The 18,916-nt window shown below is 38.8% G+C and overlaps 2 protein-coding genes across 3 annotated transcripts; one reads left to right on the top strand and one right to left on the bottom strand.

The window, feature by feature from the left end:
• The first annotated feature begins 698 nt into the window (after nt 1–698).
• On the top strand, nt 699–4,156 carry LOC110810020 (zinc finger (CCCH-type) family protein). 2 transcript variants are annotated; one of them, XM_088214177.1, is made up of 2 exons: nt 699–929; nt 1,645–4,156. In XM_088214177.1, exon 2 carries the CDS (start codon nt 1,682–1,684, stop codon nt 3,758–3,760), a length of 2,079 nt encoding a protein of 692 aa, XP_088070303.1. In that variant the 5' UTR covers nt 699–929; nt 1,645–1,681; the 3' UTR covers nt 3,761–4,156. The 2 variants fall into 2 exon arrangements, with proteins under 2 accessions (XP_088070303.1, XP_021891740.2); XM_022036048.2 differs by having other exon boundaries at nt 700–929; nt 1,596–4,156.
• Nucleotides 4,157–5,693: 1,537 nt separating this feature from the next.
• LOC110810041 (uncharacterized) lies at nt 5,694–7,852 on the bottom strand. Its single transcript, XM_022036077.2, has 2 exons — nt 6,474–7,852; nt 5,694–6,142 (listed from the first exon to the last, which is right to left on the bottom strand). Exons 1-2 carry the CDS (start codon nt 7,447–7,449, stop codon nt 5,793–5,795), a joined length of 1,326 nt encoding a protein of 441 aa, XP_021891769.2. The 5' UTR covers nt 7,450–7,852; the 3' UTR covers nt 5,694–5,792.
• Between the last annotated feature and the right edge of the window lie 11,064 nt (nt 7,853–18,916).

The following is an 18,916-nucleotide window of genomic DNA, read 5'->3' as shown; positions in this document are numbered from 1 at the left end:
ATTTAAATTCAATTATTTTAAAAATAAAAAAGGCCAATTTTTTTTTTTTTTAAATTTTTATTGTGAACCTTAAAACCAACGACAGGCTTGTTCTAGAGACCATCGAAACGCTCCGATTCGTCGATGCTTTCCAAATAGCCTCAGTGCACTTGTCACAACGATATCCAACTACGTTTATTATACTCACAGCCGCCCCTTATTTTCAACAACGACAAGCAAATCATCAATGCCACTCTGCACAGTTACCGTAAATCATAAAACGCCGGTGTCATTTACGCAAGTGACAGGCAGTGAACTTATCAGAATTTCACAACGAATAAAGTAGTTCATTTTAAAAAACATGCTGACGGTGCAGGGTTGTCCACGTCATCCACCCGAAGCCAAAAACGCGTAAGGCGTGACAATCCGGAATCTCGATGGGGCCCACCTCGGCTAATGCCGATTCTACGCACCACACGCCACGTGTCCATCTTAGACTCGTTGTCAGTTTAGATATTAAGAACCTGGTGGGCCCAGTTTTTTTTAAACATTGGCATTTGCATTTCATTTGCATTTGAATTTGAATTTCATTTTTTAAGAGGGAAGTAAAGTTGGGGCTTTTTGTTTTTGTTTTTTTTTCTTTTTTCTCTCCCCTTTTTCTAAAACATAAATTATTTATTTTATTTTTTTAAAAAATTTCCTTCTGGGTTAATAACAGGAGTCATTGGAGTAGCTTCACAGGCTCTTCCTTTTTGACCTTTGATAGAAAAAATAAAAAAGAAAATAAGAAAAACACCCAATAAAAAGAGAGACGAGAAAAGGTCTCTCTCTCTGTCTCTCTCTCTCGGCTTTGGTTTTATAGTAAAGAAAAGCAGTCGTGTCATAGAAACTGAAGAAACAAATTCGGGGTTTGCTTCTGGCTCTGGTGTCATTTTTTGCTGTTTTGTAAGGTATGTCGCTTTTGGTTTCTTGGGTTTTCATTTGTTCGTTTCAGTTGGTGAGGGGTTTTGCTTGGTGGGTGAGAAAATGAGGGAAAAAAGGGATGGAATTTGGAGAGATGGTCTTGTATTTTGGTTATTTCTAAGTTTGCTATTTCTGGAATTCTGGGAGATGTTAGTGTTGGGGTTTTATGTTTTCGTTATTTTTTAGGAACATAACAGTTGAGATGTTGTGTAAATGTGATCGTTGAGGTTTTTTTTTGTTTTGTTTTGTTTTTTTTTTAAATACTCTCTTGTTTGTTAAGGTGGTAACGGATTTCTGTTTAGTTATTAGGTTAATTTTAGATAATTTTTTTTACTGTTATCGAACTTTTTTTTGATTATTGGGTGTTTGGAGATTTGAGCGCTTATCTCTGAATTCAATTGTTATTGTTATTAATTTTTTCAGTTCTGGTCCTGTTTAGGTTCATTAATTTTATGAATGATTGATCTTTTGTTTTGTGGGTCTCTTATTTATTGATTCATTTATTTATTTATTTTTTAAAATTTCCAGTATTGGAAAATCGATTCTTGTTTGGATTGTAGGAAAAAGTTTTATGCTTTGAAAAGTTGAAAAGATCCACGTTTTCTATTATCGTTAGTAAATGTTTTTTAATTCTTTGTCATACAATTTTGTAGAAGCAGATTGTGAGAGGTGTCTGAAAAGTAAAGAGATCTCCATGTGCAGCGGTTCAAAGAGGAAACCAACTCAAACTGGTTATATTATGGAGGGTAAAGAAGATGGATTTTCCTTCAATTTCTCTGTTTTGCTTGAATTTGCTGCTGCAAATGATCTGACTGGATTTAAGACCGCTATTGAGGAAATGGGTCTTGATATTGATAAATCAACTTTATGGTATGGGAGGAGGATTGGCTCGAAAAAGATGGCCTTTGAGGAGAGGACACCTCTTATGATTGCTGCCATGTTTGGAAGCAAAGATGTGTTGAATTATATCATCGAAAGTGGTGGTGTTGATGTTAACCGGGTTTGTGGCTCTGATGGGGCCACCGCGCTTCATTGTGCTGCTGCTGGTGGCTCTGCTGCGTCCCCTGAGGTTGTCAAGGTCCTGCTTGCTGCTTCTGCTGATGCCAGTGTTCTTGATGCTAGTGGAAACAGACCTGGTGACCTGATTGCTCCAGTTTGTGATTTGGCTTTCAGTTCGAGGAAGAAGACATTGGAGGTTTTGCTGAAAGGTGCAAGTGGTGTTGAGGAAACATATGACTTGCCTGATAAAGTGGTTAATGAAACTGATGTGCAAGAACAGCTTGAGATTTCGACTCCTAAGGTTTCTGAGAAGAAGGAGTATCCAGTTGATCTTACCCTTCCAGATATAAAGAATGGAATTTATGGGACTGATGAATTTAGAATGTATACTTTCAAGGTCAAACCCTGTTCAAGGGCTTATTCCCATGATTGGACTGAGTGCCCATTTGTTCATCCTGGGGAAAATGCAAGGAGGCGTGATCCAAGGAAATACCACTATAGTTGTGTCCCATGTCCTGAATTTCGAAAGGGTTCATGCAGGCAAGGGGATGCCTGTGAGTATGCACATGGTATCTTTGAGTGCTGGCTTCATCCTGCACAGTACCGGACACGGCTGTGCAAAGATGAGACAAACTGTACTAGGAGGGTATGTTTCTTTGCTCACAAGCCAGAAGAGCTGAGGCCCCTGTATACCTCAACTGGGTCAGGGGTGCCTTCTCCGCGGTCATATTCAGCCAGTGGCTCTTCACTTGATTTAGGCTCCATTAGCCCCCTTGCTCTTGATTCTCCATCCGTTATAATACCTCCTACATCAACCCCGCCTTTAACCCCTTCTGGTGCATCTTCTCCTAGGGGTGGAAATATGTGGCAGACTCAGTCTAGTTTTGTTCCTCCTACCTTGCAACTTCCTGGGAGTAGATTGAAATCTGCTATCAGTGCCAGAGATATGGATTTAGACATTGACCTACTCAACCTAGAGAGTCAACGTCGTAGGCAGCAGCAGCAGCAGCAGCTAATTGATGAGATATCTGGTCTTTCCTCCCCATCCAGCTGGAACAATGGCTTCACATCTGCCTCGTCCTTTTCTCCTTCTGTTGATCGAAGTGGAGAGCTGAATAGGCTTGGTGTGAGGCCAACGAACCTTGATGACATTTTTGGATCTCTTGATCCTATGATTTTGCCTCAGTTACAGGGAATCTCTCTTGAAGCTGCAGCTTCTCAGCTGCAGTCTTCCGCTGGGATGCAGATACGCCAGAACATCAACCAGCAGCTCCGCTCGAGCTACCCAACTAACCTCTCACCATCTTCAGTAAGAGGATCTTCTTCATCCTTTGGCATTGATCCATCTGGGTCATCTGCAGCAGCAGTTTTGAGTTCAAGGTCAGCTGCCTTTGCAAAACGAAGCCAGAGTTTCATTGAACGAAGTGCAGTGAACCGGCATTCTGGGTTTTCTTCCCCAGTTTCTTCAGTTAGTACAATGACTTCCAATCTTTCGGATTGGGGTTCCCCGGATGGAAAATTGGACTGGGGTATCCAGGGAGAAGAGCTGAACAAGCTGCGGAAATCTGCTTCATTTGGGTACAGAAATGGTGGAAGCAGTTTATCTGCAGCTACATCCTTAATGCCTGCAATAGCTGATGAGCCTGATGTATCTTGGGTTCAGTCCTTGGTGAAGGACACCCCTCTAGATAAACCTGGGCAATTTGATTTCGAAGAACAACAGCAACAGCAGCAGTGTCATCTTAACAGTGGTGGTTCAGAGGCACTTCCTGCTTGGGTGGAGCAGTTGTACATGGAGCAGGAACAGATGGTGGCTTAAAGAAAATTAGCCTCTTTAATGGTCCTCCGTTTAACCTTTTTAACTAGTTTCTTTTGGTTATTTTTTTAATCTTTATTAATATTCATCAAGACCAGTCGAACAAGAGGGAGAAAACAAAAAGGATATGCCCATAAAAGTGTCTCAACAAATTGAGCAGTATAAAACATTTCTGCAAATGCCTTTAGGATAAGAATTTTTAGTCTGTAATCTTCTTGTTGGATTCCTGTGTTGGTTAGAGTTTTAAACTTCATTGTCTAGTAGAAAAACGTTGTGGGTCAGAATGATAATCTGCTGATGATAATATATAGGGATTAAATCAGCTCATACCCCCACAAGTTTAATGCTTTCAATTTGCAATTGAAATCTGGAATACACCATTTCCTTGGTTTGTTATTATTTTTTTCTTTCATGGTGGGTAGTATACAGTATGTACCCAGATATTTTACGTTAATGAAGCTCCTTATCCTATATATATATATATATATATATAAATATATATATACATGTTCTTCGCAAGTTCTGATTACCGAAACAAGATTTTCTTTGTGTGGTGATAAGATTACCATTCTACCTTCTTTTATCTTTTCGAAGTGCTGTGAACTTAATTACCTTTTTGAATTGTCTATATTACTTTCGGCATTCAAAAGTGTAAACTGATGATGTTGCATTGATTCCATGAATCTCAATTGAGATGGTTATTTAGCACTAGTGAGAAAAGGGTATTCCTCTAAGTGTTACCTTGTCAACTTTTGTGTCATCTCATCAACTTTTTCTTTTTGTCTTTGGAAATTAGTGGGATGAGCACTAGAAAGAAACACAGGAATTGACAGAGCTGCTAAGTTGAGAGGTTTATCAACATATGTATACATACATATGTATGTTTATTCCGTTTTTGGTGATGAATATATGTAAAGATCAAATTTTTTGCCTGGGAAAATAGAGGAGCAGATACCTAATCCAACTGGTTTTGTGCTAAAATCTAAAAGATTAAATCTCTTTTTATTGTTGAGATTGAAAATTGGGTTGAAATTTCATCCACTCAGGCGATGAAACTTTGGTTGCTGCCACTTCCTATAGGTTGCTTTCCCCTTCTGGTTTTGGTTTTACCCTTGTAAAAACCATATATGCCAATTTACCAACTTTCATAAATTAGGGAATAAATGAATTGTATGGATTAGAAATTGTGATTCTATGGAAATTGGATTTGTCAGGATCTCTCTCTCTCTCTCTCTCTCTTATTTTTGGAATTAATTGGCCGATTTCAAGGTTCATAAATTATCCACACAAAAATCAAAATCATTGGTATTATCAAGATTCTTCCTGTGGTTGTTTGATATACGTGCTTATATGTATATTATATATATAGAGGAATGTTTAGTTGTAAGTATATGGTTAGACACATACACAGTAGTACAATATAAATAAATAATTAGTTAATCTTTTTTTTTTCCATCAACTTACATTTATTTAAACACAGTGCTGTTTATCACAATATAACAAATTGCTTACGATTCATACCTACTCGTTACTTATAGTTGGAATTTTCTTTACTTCATTTATGATTCTTTTTCCCAAAAAAATAATTTATAAGTTGGCATCTTGGAATTTGAGTCACACCAAGCTTTTGACAATTATCCATCTACCTAAATTTATACAGATGAGATAGGTCCACATATAAGTATATGTTTATATATATATATATATATATAGACATAAATATGCATATATATGATTTTAGAATAATGACATGATTGATGCTTAAGGAAAAGCAGGAAGTCTTAAAGTAGTTGAACTGATTATTTAATATACATTTTGAACTTTTTCCATGAGATTTAAATGCAGAATATTTTGCTAGGTACATCATTAACTGCTATAACCTAATGATTCTTGCAGAATTTAAATTTAAATTCTTCTTAATTGACCAAACAAGAACTAAGAATAGAAACAAAAAAGATTATTTATCATATATTAATTTACAATTTTACATGTAAAAAAAATTAACAGGGTGGATTCAAGTCTTAACAACAACTTACTAGTATAAGGCTTTAATGGGAAATTTAGTAAGTTGAATCACTATCTCCTCTAACATTTGATCAAGAATCTGTGATTCAAAATCTGCATTTAATTCATCTTGAATCTTCAAAACTTGTTTGTTTACCCAATTTGATTCCGCAATCTCAGTTTCAGTCATCCTGCAAATTTCACCCCACATGTCTATATAAATCTGGTTTACCCCATCTCTTGTTCTTGATCCAATTTTGTTTGGTGTTAAATCATCTTCCATCAAATTGCTACCAGCATTTTGGGATAATTGTCTGTAGATTTGAAGCTCTGGGCAAAGTTTCCTTCTTGGGTTTGACTCTTCCTGTCTTGGATCTTTCTCTGTTTCGAATAATTTACAAAAGAAGTAAGCATTTTAGAACACAAATTTATTTATGTTAAAAAAAGTAAAAAATTTGAGTATTATTGATGGGAGTTTTCCCTCATTACAAAATGTCACTTGAATTTGTTTAACCAAACGAAAAAAAAAAAAAAATACAACATCGATAGTGGTAATTGAAAAATTAATAAAATATTTTATGATTAGGTATGTTGAGATTACTATGAGATATGATAATTAGAACTAACACTAACTATGATTTAAATGTGAAATCATAGAAAAACTGTATAATCAAGGCATATCATGAATGAGAATTGAATTTGATTTACTAACCTGATGTGGGTAATTCTTGATCAATGATGAATTTATCAAAATCAAGAACAGAAACAGGGCTAGAATCCTCTGAGCTGGTTTCATTTTCAATGCTCTTATCCACGAAGTGATGCCTTTTCTGCTTCTTCCTCCTCCTCCTCATCATCTTCTTCTTGTTTGATTCAGTTTCACTTAGAACTTCCTCATGATAACTGGTTTCTGAGCTGCTTAAACCCCTCGAAGCAACATTAATTTCTTCACTATAATTATCAGATGAACAACAAGTGTTTGAATTTTTAGTTCTGCTAGAATCTGCAGCTTCTTGCATAGGCTTTACAGAGGCTTTGCTCTCTTTTGATAAGTTCAAAAAAGTCCTGTTGTTCCTTCTGATCAACTCCTCTTTTTTCTTTTCTCTGTTTTCAGATTTCTCTTTCCTTCTCTGCTTCAATTCCCCAAAACCCTTTTCAGATTTCTTCTTTTTGGGCGTGAATTCTCTTCTTTCATTTTCATTCTCAAAGCTGAGTATGAAGAACTCCTCTGTCTCAAGCTCAACAAAACTTGGCATCTCTCTAAATGATAACGACGATTTGACCCTTCTGTGGAGATTTTTTTGAAAGTGATCCTCATTTTCTGATGCTTTGTAATCAACAGAATTCAATGATCTGCTTCTTGTGATTGAATTAGGATTCAGTTGGGTATTAACCAAGTTGATGTTTGGCATTGAATCCAAACCCATAAGCCTTGCCACAATCCCTGGACTCACCTTGGGATCCTGCTCAGCCTTAAAGTTGAAATCTTGTCGAGGGTGATCACACGGAATTGAATTGGGTTCTGTAATGTGATCCGATGGGTGTGTAGGGAGGCTGCCGGAGCAGAGAATTCGTCGCAAGATTCCGGCAAGACATCCGGCGGTGGCACTTTTTGAAGTGCACATGTTGGGATCAAAAGAAACAGATGAAGATGATGAGATTGAAGAAGAATGGGATAAGAACTTCATGATGTCTTAAATCACCAGTCAAAACCCTCCTAAAAAAGGAAACTTTCGCAATGCCAATTAAATTAAACACGAACAATGTGATTTACTAAAAGTATAGAAACGATTAGGGGCCAAATTCATGAAAAAGTTGAAGAACCCAGACGAGAAAACGAATTGTTGAAAGAGAAGAAAAGATTTTTGGGTTGTGGGTATTTCAAAATTTGAAGTTTTTCAAGCGTGAAAGTTGAGAAAAAGGGAAAAGCAATGGCATGAAAAAGGTAAAAAGAGAAGGAATTTTGAATGTGGATGGTGGCGGGCTACGCATTTGAATAAAGAAAGGTGGTGGTGATGGCAAAAGGGTGGGAGAAGACATGAACAGGGAAGGGAGGACAATGTTTGCACGCGCCGTGAGAAGTCAATTTCTTTTGCAAATTCTTGTCTAGTCCGTGTTTCATTGGTGGGTTTAGCATCTCAGAAATTCTGGGTTTGCTTTTAGAAAATAAAATTGATAATTAAACCATAAACCCACAGGTCCCTTTTTTTTCCTAGCAAAAATTCAAATAAATAATCAATTAAATTATATTGTTATTATTTATTATTTTATTCACATATTTAATTTCAATAAATTAAAAAGATATGGATATAAAAATATATGTTTTATTCAAAACTATATAAGAGGTTGCAAAATTTAGCGGAGAGGGTAGTGCAGGATCTGCAATTGATGAATGATGAGCCGCGCAGGTGGCCAAAAAGAACAGAGCAGTGGTGTGGGGCTGGGGCACTTCAGTTTCCTCTCTTCTAGTTTTCAGTGATTTAAATTAAATTTATGGAAAATTTATTACCATTATAAAATAAATATAATTGAATTAAATCTTGCTGCTACTAAAAATAAAATTTGTTAAATTAAACATAAAATACATAGTTTACCCTCAAATGGAAGAGTAAATATCTCTTTTACCATTAGGTTATTTTTTCCTCTTCTCTCGCCCTTCCAAAAATTATTTTCTAACTTTATATTTCTTCCAACTAAATGACTCTTTTTTTTTTTTTTTAATTCTTTTGTTCCTTGGCTGCTTTATTCCATTGTTACAATTAGTCAAGTTTCTAGCATTAGTAAGTTTTAGGCATTCCGAGAGAGAGATATAGAGAGAAAATATAAACTGAATCGAAATGAGAATAATAACTAAAATAGAATCAGAAACAGAAATGCCGTAAAGAGCTAATGAAAAATTAAAGTATTTAAAAAAAGAAAAATTATAATGAATTACAATAATGGTAAGCATTGTAAAGATTTTAATTCTCGTAATAGTTTATATAGTGCATAAGCGTGAATCGATCGATCTAGACATTGTACATCAATGGTAGTTGATCATCAAAAGAAACTAATTAACCAAGCTTAAGGATTTGTATAATGAACTAGTTGATCATTAAAAGGAATTACGTACACTGTTAGAATTTTTGAGTAGAATAACAATAGTGAAGAGGTGATTAGACTCAATTAGTTTTAGATTAATTTCTTTAATTACTTGTTTATTATTTAAGTATTTAAATTAAATTCTGATAGTTTTCAGAAATAGTGAGCTTTTTGTACATATTAATAATTTTTAATTTTGTTTTCCTTCTTTTTCTTTGAGTTGATGTGATAAATGATTTGTGGATGATACTTGTGGTAGGACATGTTATTCATGTGCAATTTCATGATTGAGATGTTTATTAACATATTATTTAACATCTTTTTTTTTATTTTTATTTTAAAAAAAAAACAAAATTATTGAATGCTATATGAATTGAATTTAAAATTCCTAGTGCAATCAAGCTTGGAGAAGAAAAAGAAGAGCTATATTGGTAATTTTATAAATTTTTATTTCTATAATACCCATTGTTTATTTTAAATAATGTTAAATTCATATGTTATAGTTATATTTTTGTAAAGTGAAAATAAAACATGATATTTTCTTGCATTTATGTTTCTTTAAAATAACCCAAATGTGAGTATTGATATTTCTTATGAACCCTAAATTTATTGGTGTTGATTTTTTTTTTAAAAAATTAATAAATACATTTTAAATAAGAAACATTTATTTTCTTTTAAAAACTAGTAATAAAATTTTAAATTAGACACGGCTATGGTAAAAAAAATTCGTAAATTTTTATAGGATGTATTTAAAAATTTACACATGCTTTAGTAAAAAAAAAAAAAAAGTAAAATAACAAAAATTGAATTCATATTTCTATGAAATTCAAAATATTGTTTGAATTTTATTTTAAAGTTTTCTCATGATTAAAAAATTTATCACGTTTTAAATAAAAATTTAATCTCATGACAGTAATCAAGTGTGTGATTCTAAATAAGTTTAATTGAAATCTTAAGATTTATTTCAAACATCATGTAAATATTTAGTGATAAATTCAAATTACACCAAGTTGAAAAGATAAATACAAATTGATTTTATCAATTCAATACATCAGGTTAGTAGTTAATCATTTCATACATAAATGGACTACGGTTAGTTTTACAAAAGCATTTATACACACACACATATATATAAATAAAATGTACACGTGGAAATATAACAATGCATGGATTACATATAAACCTAAATGCATGTTTAGTGCATGGAGAATGGAATTGGATTCGTGCTATATATATATATATATATATATATGTGAATTGAAAAAGTTGATGGGAAGTCTGTTGAGGTCGCAGGCAGATATATTTGACTTTTTTGTCAGTAAAATTTGAAAATAACATAAAAGTAAAAAGCAAAATGTGACGTGAGGGTGAAGTGATATTGTCTGGGAAAGAAGGTTAATGTACTGCTCTTTGCCGACCACACACTTCTGCTTTCCCTGCTCTGCCGTGTTTGGAGTTTTGAACTCTCTGCCCTCTGTAATTTATTATGCCATATTCTCCCCGAATCTTGCCCAGTGGATCGGGTCGACTCAGATTTTATTGGGTTTGGATTGGATCAAAATTTCGAGAGAGAGAGAGATATATTTAGTTATTATTTTATTTATATTTTACCCTTTTATTCATATTTTATAGAATTGAAATTTCAAAACAAATAAAATTTTAATATTTCTTGGGCTCATGTTCATTATGCTTGGATAAAAATGTGGCTTTCGGTTTAAAATAAAAGTTTCTGTAAAAATCAATTGTTAGATACAAAAAAGTATGTTTTTGCAAGACGGGCTTGACGAAGGGAAATGACGATTGCCATGGGCCTCTGTGAACTTCTTTTCACTTAATCAACTAGCAACCAGTTAATGGGGCCCGTCAAGAACTTTTCACTCTCTCTTTTCTTACCTTGAGAGAAATGAAAAAAGGTTGAAGTTCTTGTGGTAATTCATAGTTTTGATCTGAGACTAGCTTGAGGGTAAAGGAATCAAGTGATCTCTAAGCAAAAGTTCCATCTTTCCAGTTGATGAGTTCTTTTAAAATAGACTCGGTTCTTGAGCTTGCTTGAAAGATCTTTAAAAAGTCTTGGATCAGTCTGGCAGAACACAACATCTGCAGTACCGCCCACGAAGTGATCATGTCTCAGACTTCCCATCAAATTCTTGAACAAATGAAATGGAAATAGCCCAGATTTTCTCGGCTCGCAATAATACTTTCCCATAATTGTCTTTGTTGCTTTTGTCCGCAATGCAAAATTATGCAAGTTTTTAGTTCTAAATTTCCCAGGCAATAATGGTGTATATGTCTGTGCGTGTGTGAATGGGGATGTATAGTATTTATACCGCTTCTACAAGATGGTTTAAAAATCTGATATGATGGAATATTTGCATAAATTACCAAAGAGCAGATTGCTAATCTGACAATCTTCATCTTGATAATCTTTAATTTGATTGACTCACTCAGCAAATAAGGTATGCCATAGAGTTTAAGCATCTGGATTGAACCAAACAGAAAAGATAAACAGATGAGCAAAACCACCATTAAAGTCCAACACAAAGTTGAAGTTATCACAAGGTTTCTCTCATTAGGTGCGAGTAAATCACTATACGGATTGAAATGAGATCCTGTCTTTCCTGGACTTCTGTGCCACTGTAATATAACCAACAAAGAAAATAACATCAAGATTTCATTCAGGAAAATCTCTCTCTCGACTTTTTCCTGAATGGCAAAGACGAGTATAATCGGGTGATGAAGATGGATCTATTGACCCAAGGAGTGTTTGTCAGGAAAGATTTGGAAGTAGCTATCTCGTTGGATGGTCCGTGGAATGACCTTCAACCCCACCATCTCTTTTTCACTGTATCTTTTTCGTCTTTTTCGCCAGTTTTTCTCGCCTCAACGCCAACCCAACCATTATTTTGCCACCACATCTGAATTTTTGTATTTCTTCCCATTGCCGATGGAAAGGTTGAGGCAGAAAGGTTTGCGAGTATCAATGTTCACCTGGAGTGGACAAGTTTATGATGGAAGACGACACCGGAGGAAGAGGGAAATTAGAGGATTTTTTTTTTTTTTTCCTTCTAAAAACCCAAGTCGCGGTTAAATATATAATTTAATTTTTTTTTAATACCGCATTATAAATTTAATACATAATATTTAATTTAATGATATTAATAATAAATAATTAACATATGATATTTAATTTAAACGGTGTTAACAATAAATAATTGAGAAAGACTAAAATGATAATTTTTGAAAAATTAAAAAATCGAGGTAAATATTAATTTAAACGAAAGTTAAAAGTTTAAGTATCCAAAATAATTATTTTAGGGTATTTAAAACAAAAAGAAAGTAAAACATAATTAGGTTAATTCCATTTCTTGCAATGTCCCGTCTAGCCTTAACATAATTATGATTATAATCAAATTATCACTATTATTATTAAATATTTTTATTAAGTTGAAAAAAAAGAGCGCCACGTCAGTAGACCCAGTCAGCAGTCCTGGCTAACCAGGACCTGCCACGTGGCAAGACCACGTCGACCGGGGACGGGCCACGTTAGCGATCCGCGTATGCGCGATCGGACGGCCCAGATCAAGCGTGCGCACGGACGGCCCAGATGCAATCGCACGGACGACCCAGATTCAATCAAAAACGGACGGTCCAGATTAAATCAAAATGGACGGCTGAGATCAAAAGGCAAAAGGGTATAAATAGAACCCCCACACCTGACCACAAAAACCCTAGCCGCCTGCCCTCGCCGGAGAAGACGAACCAGACGCCGGAGAAGCTGGCCGCCACACCCGAGAGCACCGCCGCTGGTAAGCTTCGATTTTCCGTAATTTTTTGGCCCCCCGAGGGCCCTAGGGTTGTTTTATCGCAAGGACCGATGCAAGTGTGGCCGAATTCGGCAGGAAACGGCTGAAAACGGCCAACCCGAGGCGAATCGCCGCCGGAGCACGACGGAGCCGCCGTACCAGAATTGCGATATTGGCCAAAAAGGGGCCCTGGGCCTAATTTGGGATTTTTTGGAACACGTGCAGGTACCAGTAGTGCGTTTCAGTTTCCCGGAAAAAATTCAGGGAAAATTAGGGACAGCCTGTAGGCGCACTGTGAAGCCGTGTTCGGACCCCGAAACGAGTAAGGACCCCTCATCCTATTTCCTATCACGGTATTAAAGTTCAATAATGATAAAACGGTATTTCTTGAATCAACGAATGTGTAAAATTGCTTAAGGTCGCTAATGGAGCCCGAGTCTAGTGTGTTTGTCGGTTAACTGTTATTTGACATATTTTACAGTTTTAAATGCAGTATGAGGTCTGATGTTTTCATTTCATTGTTTCGCGTGCATATTTTACTGTTTTATTGATTATGGGTTGAATGACTGAGAAACCGATGCTGTATGTTATCTTGTTTGGCATAAATTACTGTTTGCTTGTTTGTATGTAAATTGATGATGCTGACTGAGGAAAAGGAGAATGAAAGATTATGTAAATTGATAATTGTATAATGTGGTCAGCCTGACTAGATATCCTGGGAGATGGTGGACGGACCGGGTCCGTAGGGAACCCTACCGGGATTGTGGTCTCTCATACCGGACGGGGTATGGAGACTTTATGTGTTTTGGCACCCATACCGGACGGGGTATGGGGACGGCCCTGGAATCTGATTTCAAGTGTTAAGGGTTAACGGGTAGTGGGACCCCTATGAATCCCCATGGATACTAGTGGGCTGGTAAATAAGGAAAATATGTTGTGTAATGATTGAATTACAAAAGGCGTGATAAGTATTATATTATACAGTTTATATGATTTCATGATGATGATAATGTTATTGCTTTCTATATTGTTTTATGAATTTCACCGAGGTAAGTGGATGGTAAAGGATTTATTATTGATAAAAGGATTTGTTGTAAATTATGCTCCATTGGTCTTTTTGTGTTTTATACCCACCTTTACCTCCGTGACGGTGAGATATCGTGATGTCTTTACTGGGCTAGTGTAGCTCATTCCTTATTTAATCATTTCAGATCAGGAAGACATTGTTCCCGAGCCCGTTCTGCAGGAGGACGACGAAGGGGACACCTAAAGACTCCATAGTCATATTCATAGCTTTTACTTTCGAGTTTCTCCTTTAGTTAGTTTGATCTTTTATATTTTGTGAGCACGTTTTTGGTTTTAGTGTAAGGGATGTTAATCGAAATTTTGACTTCGCTTCCGCATTTGATATTTTTAATACACATTTCATTTTAAATTTTCGGGGCCGTTACAGTTGGTATCAGAGCCGCATTTCATCGGACTCATCCCTTACACAATAGTGCCTTAGAGAAATACTCACCGATAGATCGTTACTCAACCATTCCTTGTGAATGCAGGTACACGGAAATGAGGAGAGGAAGGCCCCCACTTAACCGAGCGGCCCAAGATAATTTGCTTCGGGAGGATTTAGACAGATTATTTGAGATGGTGGAAGCTCTCGTAGCTGCCCAGCAAAGGCGAGAGGAGAGAAGGGAGTTACCCGGACCTCCTCCGCTATCGCAGGTTGAGCCCCCACTACAGCAGGCTGATCCCGAGCCACGGTACCAGCAGTACCACCCAGCACCACAGCCGCGGTACGACCCGGTACCACAGCCACGGTACCAGCAGGCGCCGCCACAACACATTCCAGTACCCCCACCACATCAGCAGGTGCCACCACAGGGTCCCCCAGTTCACCCTCAGCCGGCCCTAGTCCCTCTACCTCGGGACCCCGCTCATTCCTTGATCGACCCTGGCTTCATAGAGAGGTACAGAAGACTGAACCCTTCTACTTTTGCAGGGGGATCCTCTTTTGAAGAGGCCCAATACTGGCTGGCAGAGACTGAGAGAGCTTTCGAGACCTTGGGAGTAGTTCCTGAGCAGAGGGCTGCCATTGCCTCCTACATGCTGGTAGGGGAAGCAGTACGCTGGTGGGAGCTCAAGCGGACCACCCTACCTACACCAGCTACTTGGGAGCAGTTCCTAGCGGCCTTCCACGTGGAGTATCTCCCTAAACACATCCAACACCTAAAGGAAATGGAGTTTGCTCAATTGGTCCAGGGAAACATGACAGTTTCGGAGTATGCCCGTAAGTTCCTGGAGCTGGGCCGACATGCCTCGGAGACATTGATGGATGAGGGCCGAAAGGCCAGAAAATTCCAGTGGGGTCTCCGCCCGGAGATCAGACAGCACTTACTGGTGATGGAGCTCGAGACATATTCAGCAGTCCTGGCAAAGGCGCAAATCATAGAAAGGAGCTTCGACACCCACCCTCAGCTAGCGGGGAGTTCCCGACCCTCAGCCCCGCTCCCCAGGCCAGCACCTACCATGCCTGTCCAACCCAGTAAGAGGCCTAAACCCTCCATCCAGGCCCCTCCTCAGGCTACAGGGGCAGCACGTGGGAAGATCTGCCAGTACTGTGGCAGGGATCACGGGGACCGACCCTGCTACCGCCTCAACAACACCTGTCGCATATGCGGCAGTGCCCAGCACTATGCAAGGGAATGCCCTAGGAACCAGAATCAAAGAAGGCCTCTAATCCAGGGCATAGTTTACAACCTTACCCAGAAGGATGCCGACGCAGACCCGGACGTGGTACATGGTATGTATACTATCTCTGGCCACGTTGCTCATGTTTTGTTTGATACTAGTGCATCACATTCTTTTATTTCACATGTCCTTGCTTCCAAAATTTGTGTATCACCTGATAGACTTGATTCATTATTGCTTGTATCTACCGCTGGGGGGGAGACATTGCTAGGAGAGGTTGTATACAGGGCATGTACCGTGGAGATAGCAGATAGGAAATTGAGGGTAGACCTGATAGGGTTAGACACGAGGGATTTTGATGTAATCCTAGGAATGGATTGGTTAGCGGCGTATCACGCCACTATAGACTGCTTTAACAAAAAGATTGTATTTAATCCTTCCAACGAGGAGCCATTTACAAGTTAATAAAATTATTCAGTACTGATTTTCCCTAATGGCAAGTTTTCTAAATTCCTAGTGCCTTAATCTTGTATTTTCTCTAACTAGGTAAACCCAAGAAAGAAGTTTGTATCCAAGAGATTCCAGTAGTCCGAGACTTTCCAGACGTATTTCCGGATGAACTGCCCGGTCTACCAGCAGACAGAGAGGTCGAGTTCACCATAGACTTACAGCCAGGTACCCAGGCCATCTCGGTTGCTCCTTACCGAATGAGCCGCATCGAGATGGAAGAACTAAGGAAACAGATCACTGAGCTACAAGACAGTGGTTTCATTAGACACAGCGTTTCCCCATGGGGTGCCGGGGTTACTTTTGCAAGGAAGGGAGATGGAACGTTGAGACTGTGCATTGATTACAGAAGGATTAACAAGGTAACAATTAAGAACAAATATCCTCTTCCCCGGATTGATGACCTTTTCGATCAGTTGCAGGGTGTGCGGGTCTTTTCTAAAATAGATCTACGATCAGGTTACCATCAGGTAAAGGTAAGAGCAGAAGACATCCCCAAGACGGCATTCCGAACCAGGTACGAACACTATGAGTTCCTGGTCATGCCGTTCGGGCTGACCAACGCCCCGACCATCTTTATGGATCTAATGAACAGGATCTTCAGAGAGTTCTTGGATCAATTTGTCATCGTGTTCATCGATGATATCTTAGTCTACTCAAAAAGTAGAGAAGAACATGCTCATCATCTTGCCCAAGTCCTACAGGTACTCAGGGAAAAGAAGTTGTATGCAAAGTTGAGCAAGTGTGGATTTTGGCTCGAGCAAACTGCCTTCCTAGGACATGTTATATCGAAGGAAGGGGTGTCAGTGAACCCCGAAAAGGTTGAAGCGGTACTTGGTTGGGAAATGCTGACAACAGTTAAGGAAATTCGCAGTTTCCTAGGGATGGCAGGTTATTACCGCCGGTTTGTCGAAGGGTTCTTTAGAGTAGCAGCTCCTCTAACCCGACTCACAAAGAAGAATGCAAAGTTTGAATGGAATGAGAACTGTGAAAGGAGTTTTTCAGAATTGAAGAAGCGACTGACTACTGCACCCGTGCTGGCTCTACCGAGTGGATCAGGAGGGTATACAATTTATAGTGATGCCTCCTATCTGGGCCTGGGTTGTGTCCTGATGCACTATGGAAAGGTTATAGCATATGGGTCTAGACAGCTAAAGAATCATGAGAAGAACTATCCTACCCATGACTTGGAGCTTGCCGCAATCATACACGCCTTGAAAACCTGGCGCCATTATTTGTATGGAGAGACCTTTAAGATCTATACCGATCATAAGAGTTTGAAGCACATCTTCACTCAGAAGGATCTCAACATGCGTCAGAGGAGGTGGATGGAACTCCTCAAGGACTATGATTGTGACATCCTATACCATCAAGGTAAGGGCAACGTAGTAGGCAATGCCCTCAGCAGGAAAAGTGCAGGCACCCTAGCCCATTTGATGGTTTTAGAATGCAGGTCAATTGGGGCCACGCAGCAGGTTCGAGTGCGAGATCTGAAGAGGGCCACATGTTTGGGCCACCTAGTAGTCCAACCCGAGTTAATCCAAAGAATAAAGGAAGCCCAGTCCGTCGACCTCGCTCTAGTAACCCGCAAGAAGGATGCAGAACAGGGAGTGAGCTCAGAATTTTAGATCTCGGCCGACGGATTGATTCGTTTCAAGGACAGAGTGTGTGTCCCAGAGGACAGTGAGTTAAAAAGAGACATCATGACGGAGTCCCATAGTTCAAGGTTTGCCATGCATCCAGGAAGTACAAAAATGTACCAAATTATGCGACCTCGGTTCTGGTGGAATGGGATGAAGAGAGATATAGCCGACTTTGTATCTAAGTGCTTGGTATGTCAGCAGGTCAAAGCAGAACATCAACGCCCAGGTGGGTTACTTCAGCCTTTACTGATTCCAGAGTGGAAGTGGGAACACATCACCATGGACTTCGTATCGGGACTACCCAAGGCACGATCGAGACATGATGCTATATGGGTAATTGTTGACCGACTCACTAAGTCTTCCCACTTCCTAGCCATCAGAATGACTGATTCTTTGGACAAGTTGGCAAGAATGTATATCCGGGAGATAGTCAGACTGCATGGAGTCCCAGTAACAGTGGTATCCGACAGGGATCCCAGATTCACTTCTCAGTTTTGGAATAGTTTCCAGCAAGCTATGGGAACAAAGCTGTCTCTTAGTACTGCCTTCCACCCCCAAACTGATGGACAATCAGAGAGGACAATTCGTACGCTTGAGGATATGCTCCGAGCTTGTGTCCTTGACTCCGGGGGTCATTGGGACGACCATCTACCCCTGATAGAGTTTGCCTACAATAACAGCTACCAAGCAAGCATCGGCATGGCCCCATACGAGGCGCTATACGGGCGTCCGTGCAGGTCACCAATTTGTTGGGAGGAAGTGGGCGATAGAAGATTGTTTGGCCCGGATTTGGTAGAAGAAACCACGTCCAAGATAGTTAAAATCAAGAAGAACATTCAGACAGCTCAGAGTAGGTAGAAAAGTTATGCTGATACCCGGAGGAGAGACCTGGCTTTTGAGAAAGGTGACCAGGTGTTTCTTAAAGTCACTCCCTTAAAGGGAATTAGTAGGTTCGGCAGGAGGGGAAAATTAAACCCCAGATATATTGGACCCTTTGAAATCTTAGACAAGATTGGTACCACTGCCTACAGACTTGCACTGCCTCCTGAGCTCTCCCGGGTTCATAATGTGTTTCACGTATCTATGCTACGTAAGTACAACCCGGACCCTTCTCATGTCTTGGCTCATGAACCGCTTCCACTCCAAGAGGACTTGTCTTATGAAGAAGTACCGGTCAGTATCACGGACCGAGAGAGCAGAATACTTCGCAACTGGGAAATATCATTTGTAAAGGTCGTGTGACAGAACCACACGCCCAGGGAGGATACTTGGGAACTGGAATAAGAATTTAGGGCCCAATATCCCCATCTGTTCGATCAAGAGTAAGAGGCAAATTTGGGGACCAAATTTCTTTAAGGGGGGAGAGTTGTAACACCCGTAAAATTTGGAAAATTTGTTATTTTATTATTAAATATTTTTATTAAGTTTTTTTT

This window comes from Carica papaya, chromosome 2 (genome assembly GCF_054855325.1).
Source record: "Carica papaya isolate Zhongbai chromosome 2, ASM5485532v1, whole genome shotgun sequence".
Lineage (NCBI taxonomy): Eukaryota > Viridiplantae > Streptophyta > Magnoliopsida > Brassicales > Caricaceae > Carica > Carica papaya.
Note: the sequence above shows the minus strand (reverse complement) of the source record. Positions and strands in the feature narration are given on the sequence as shown.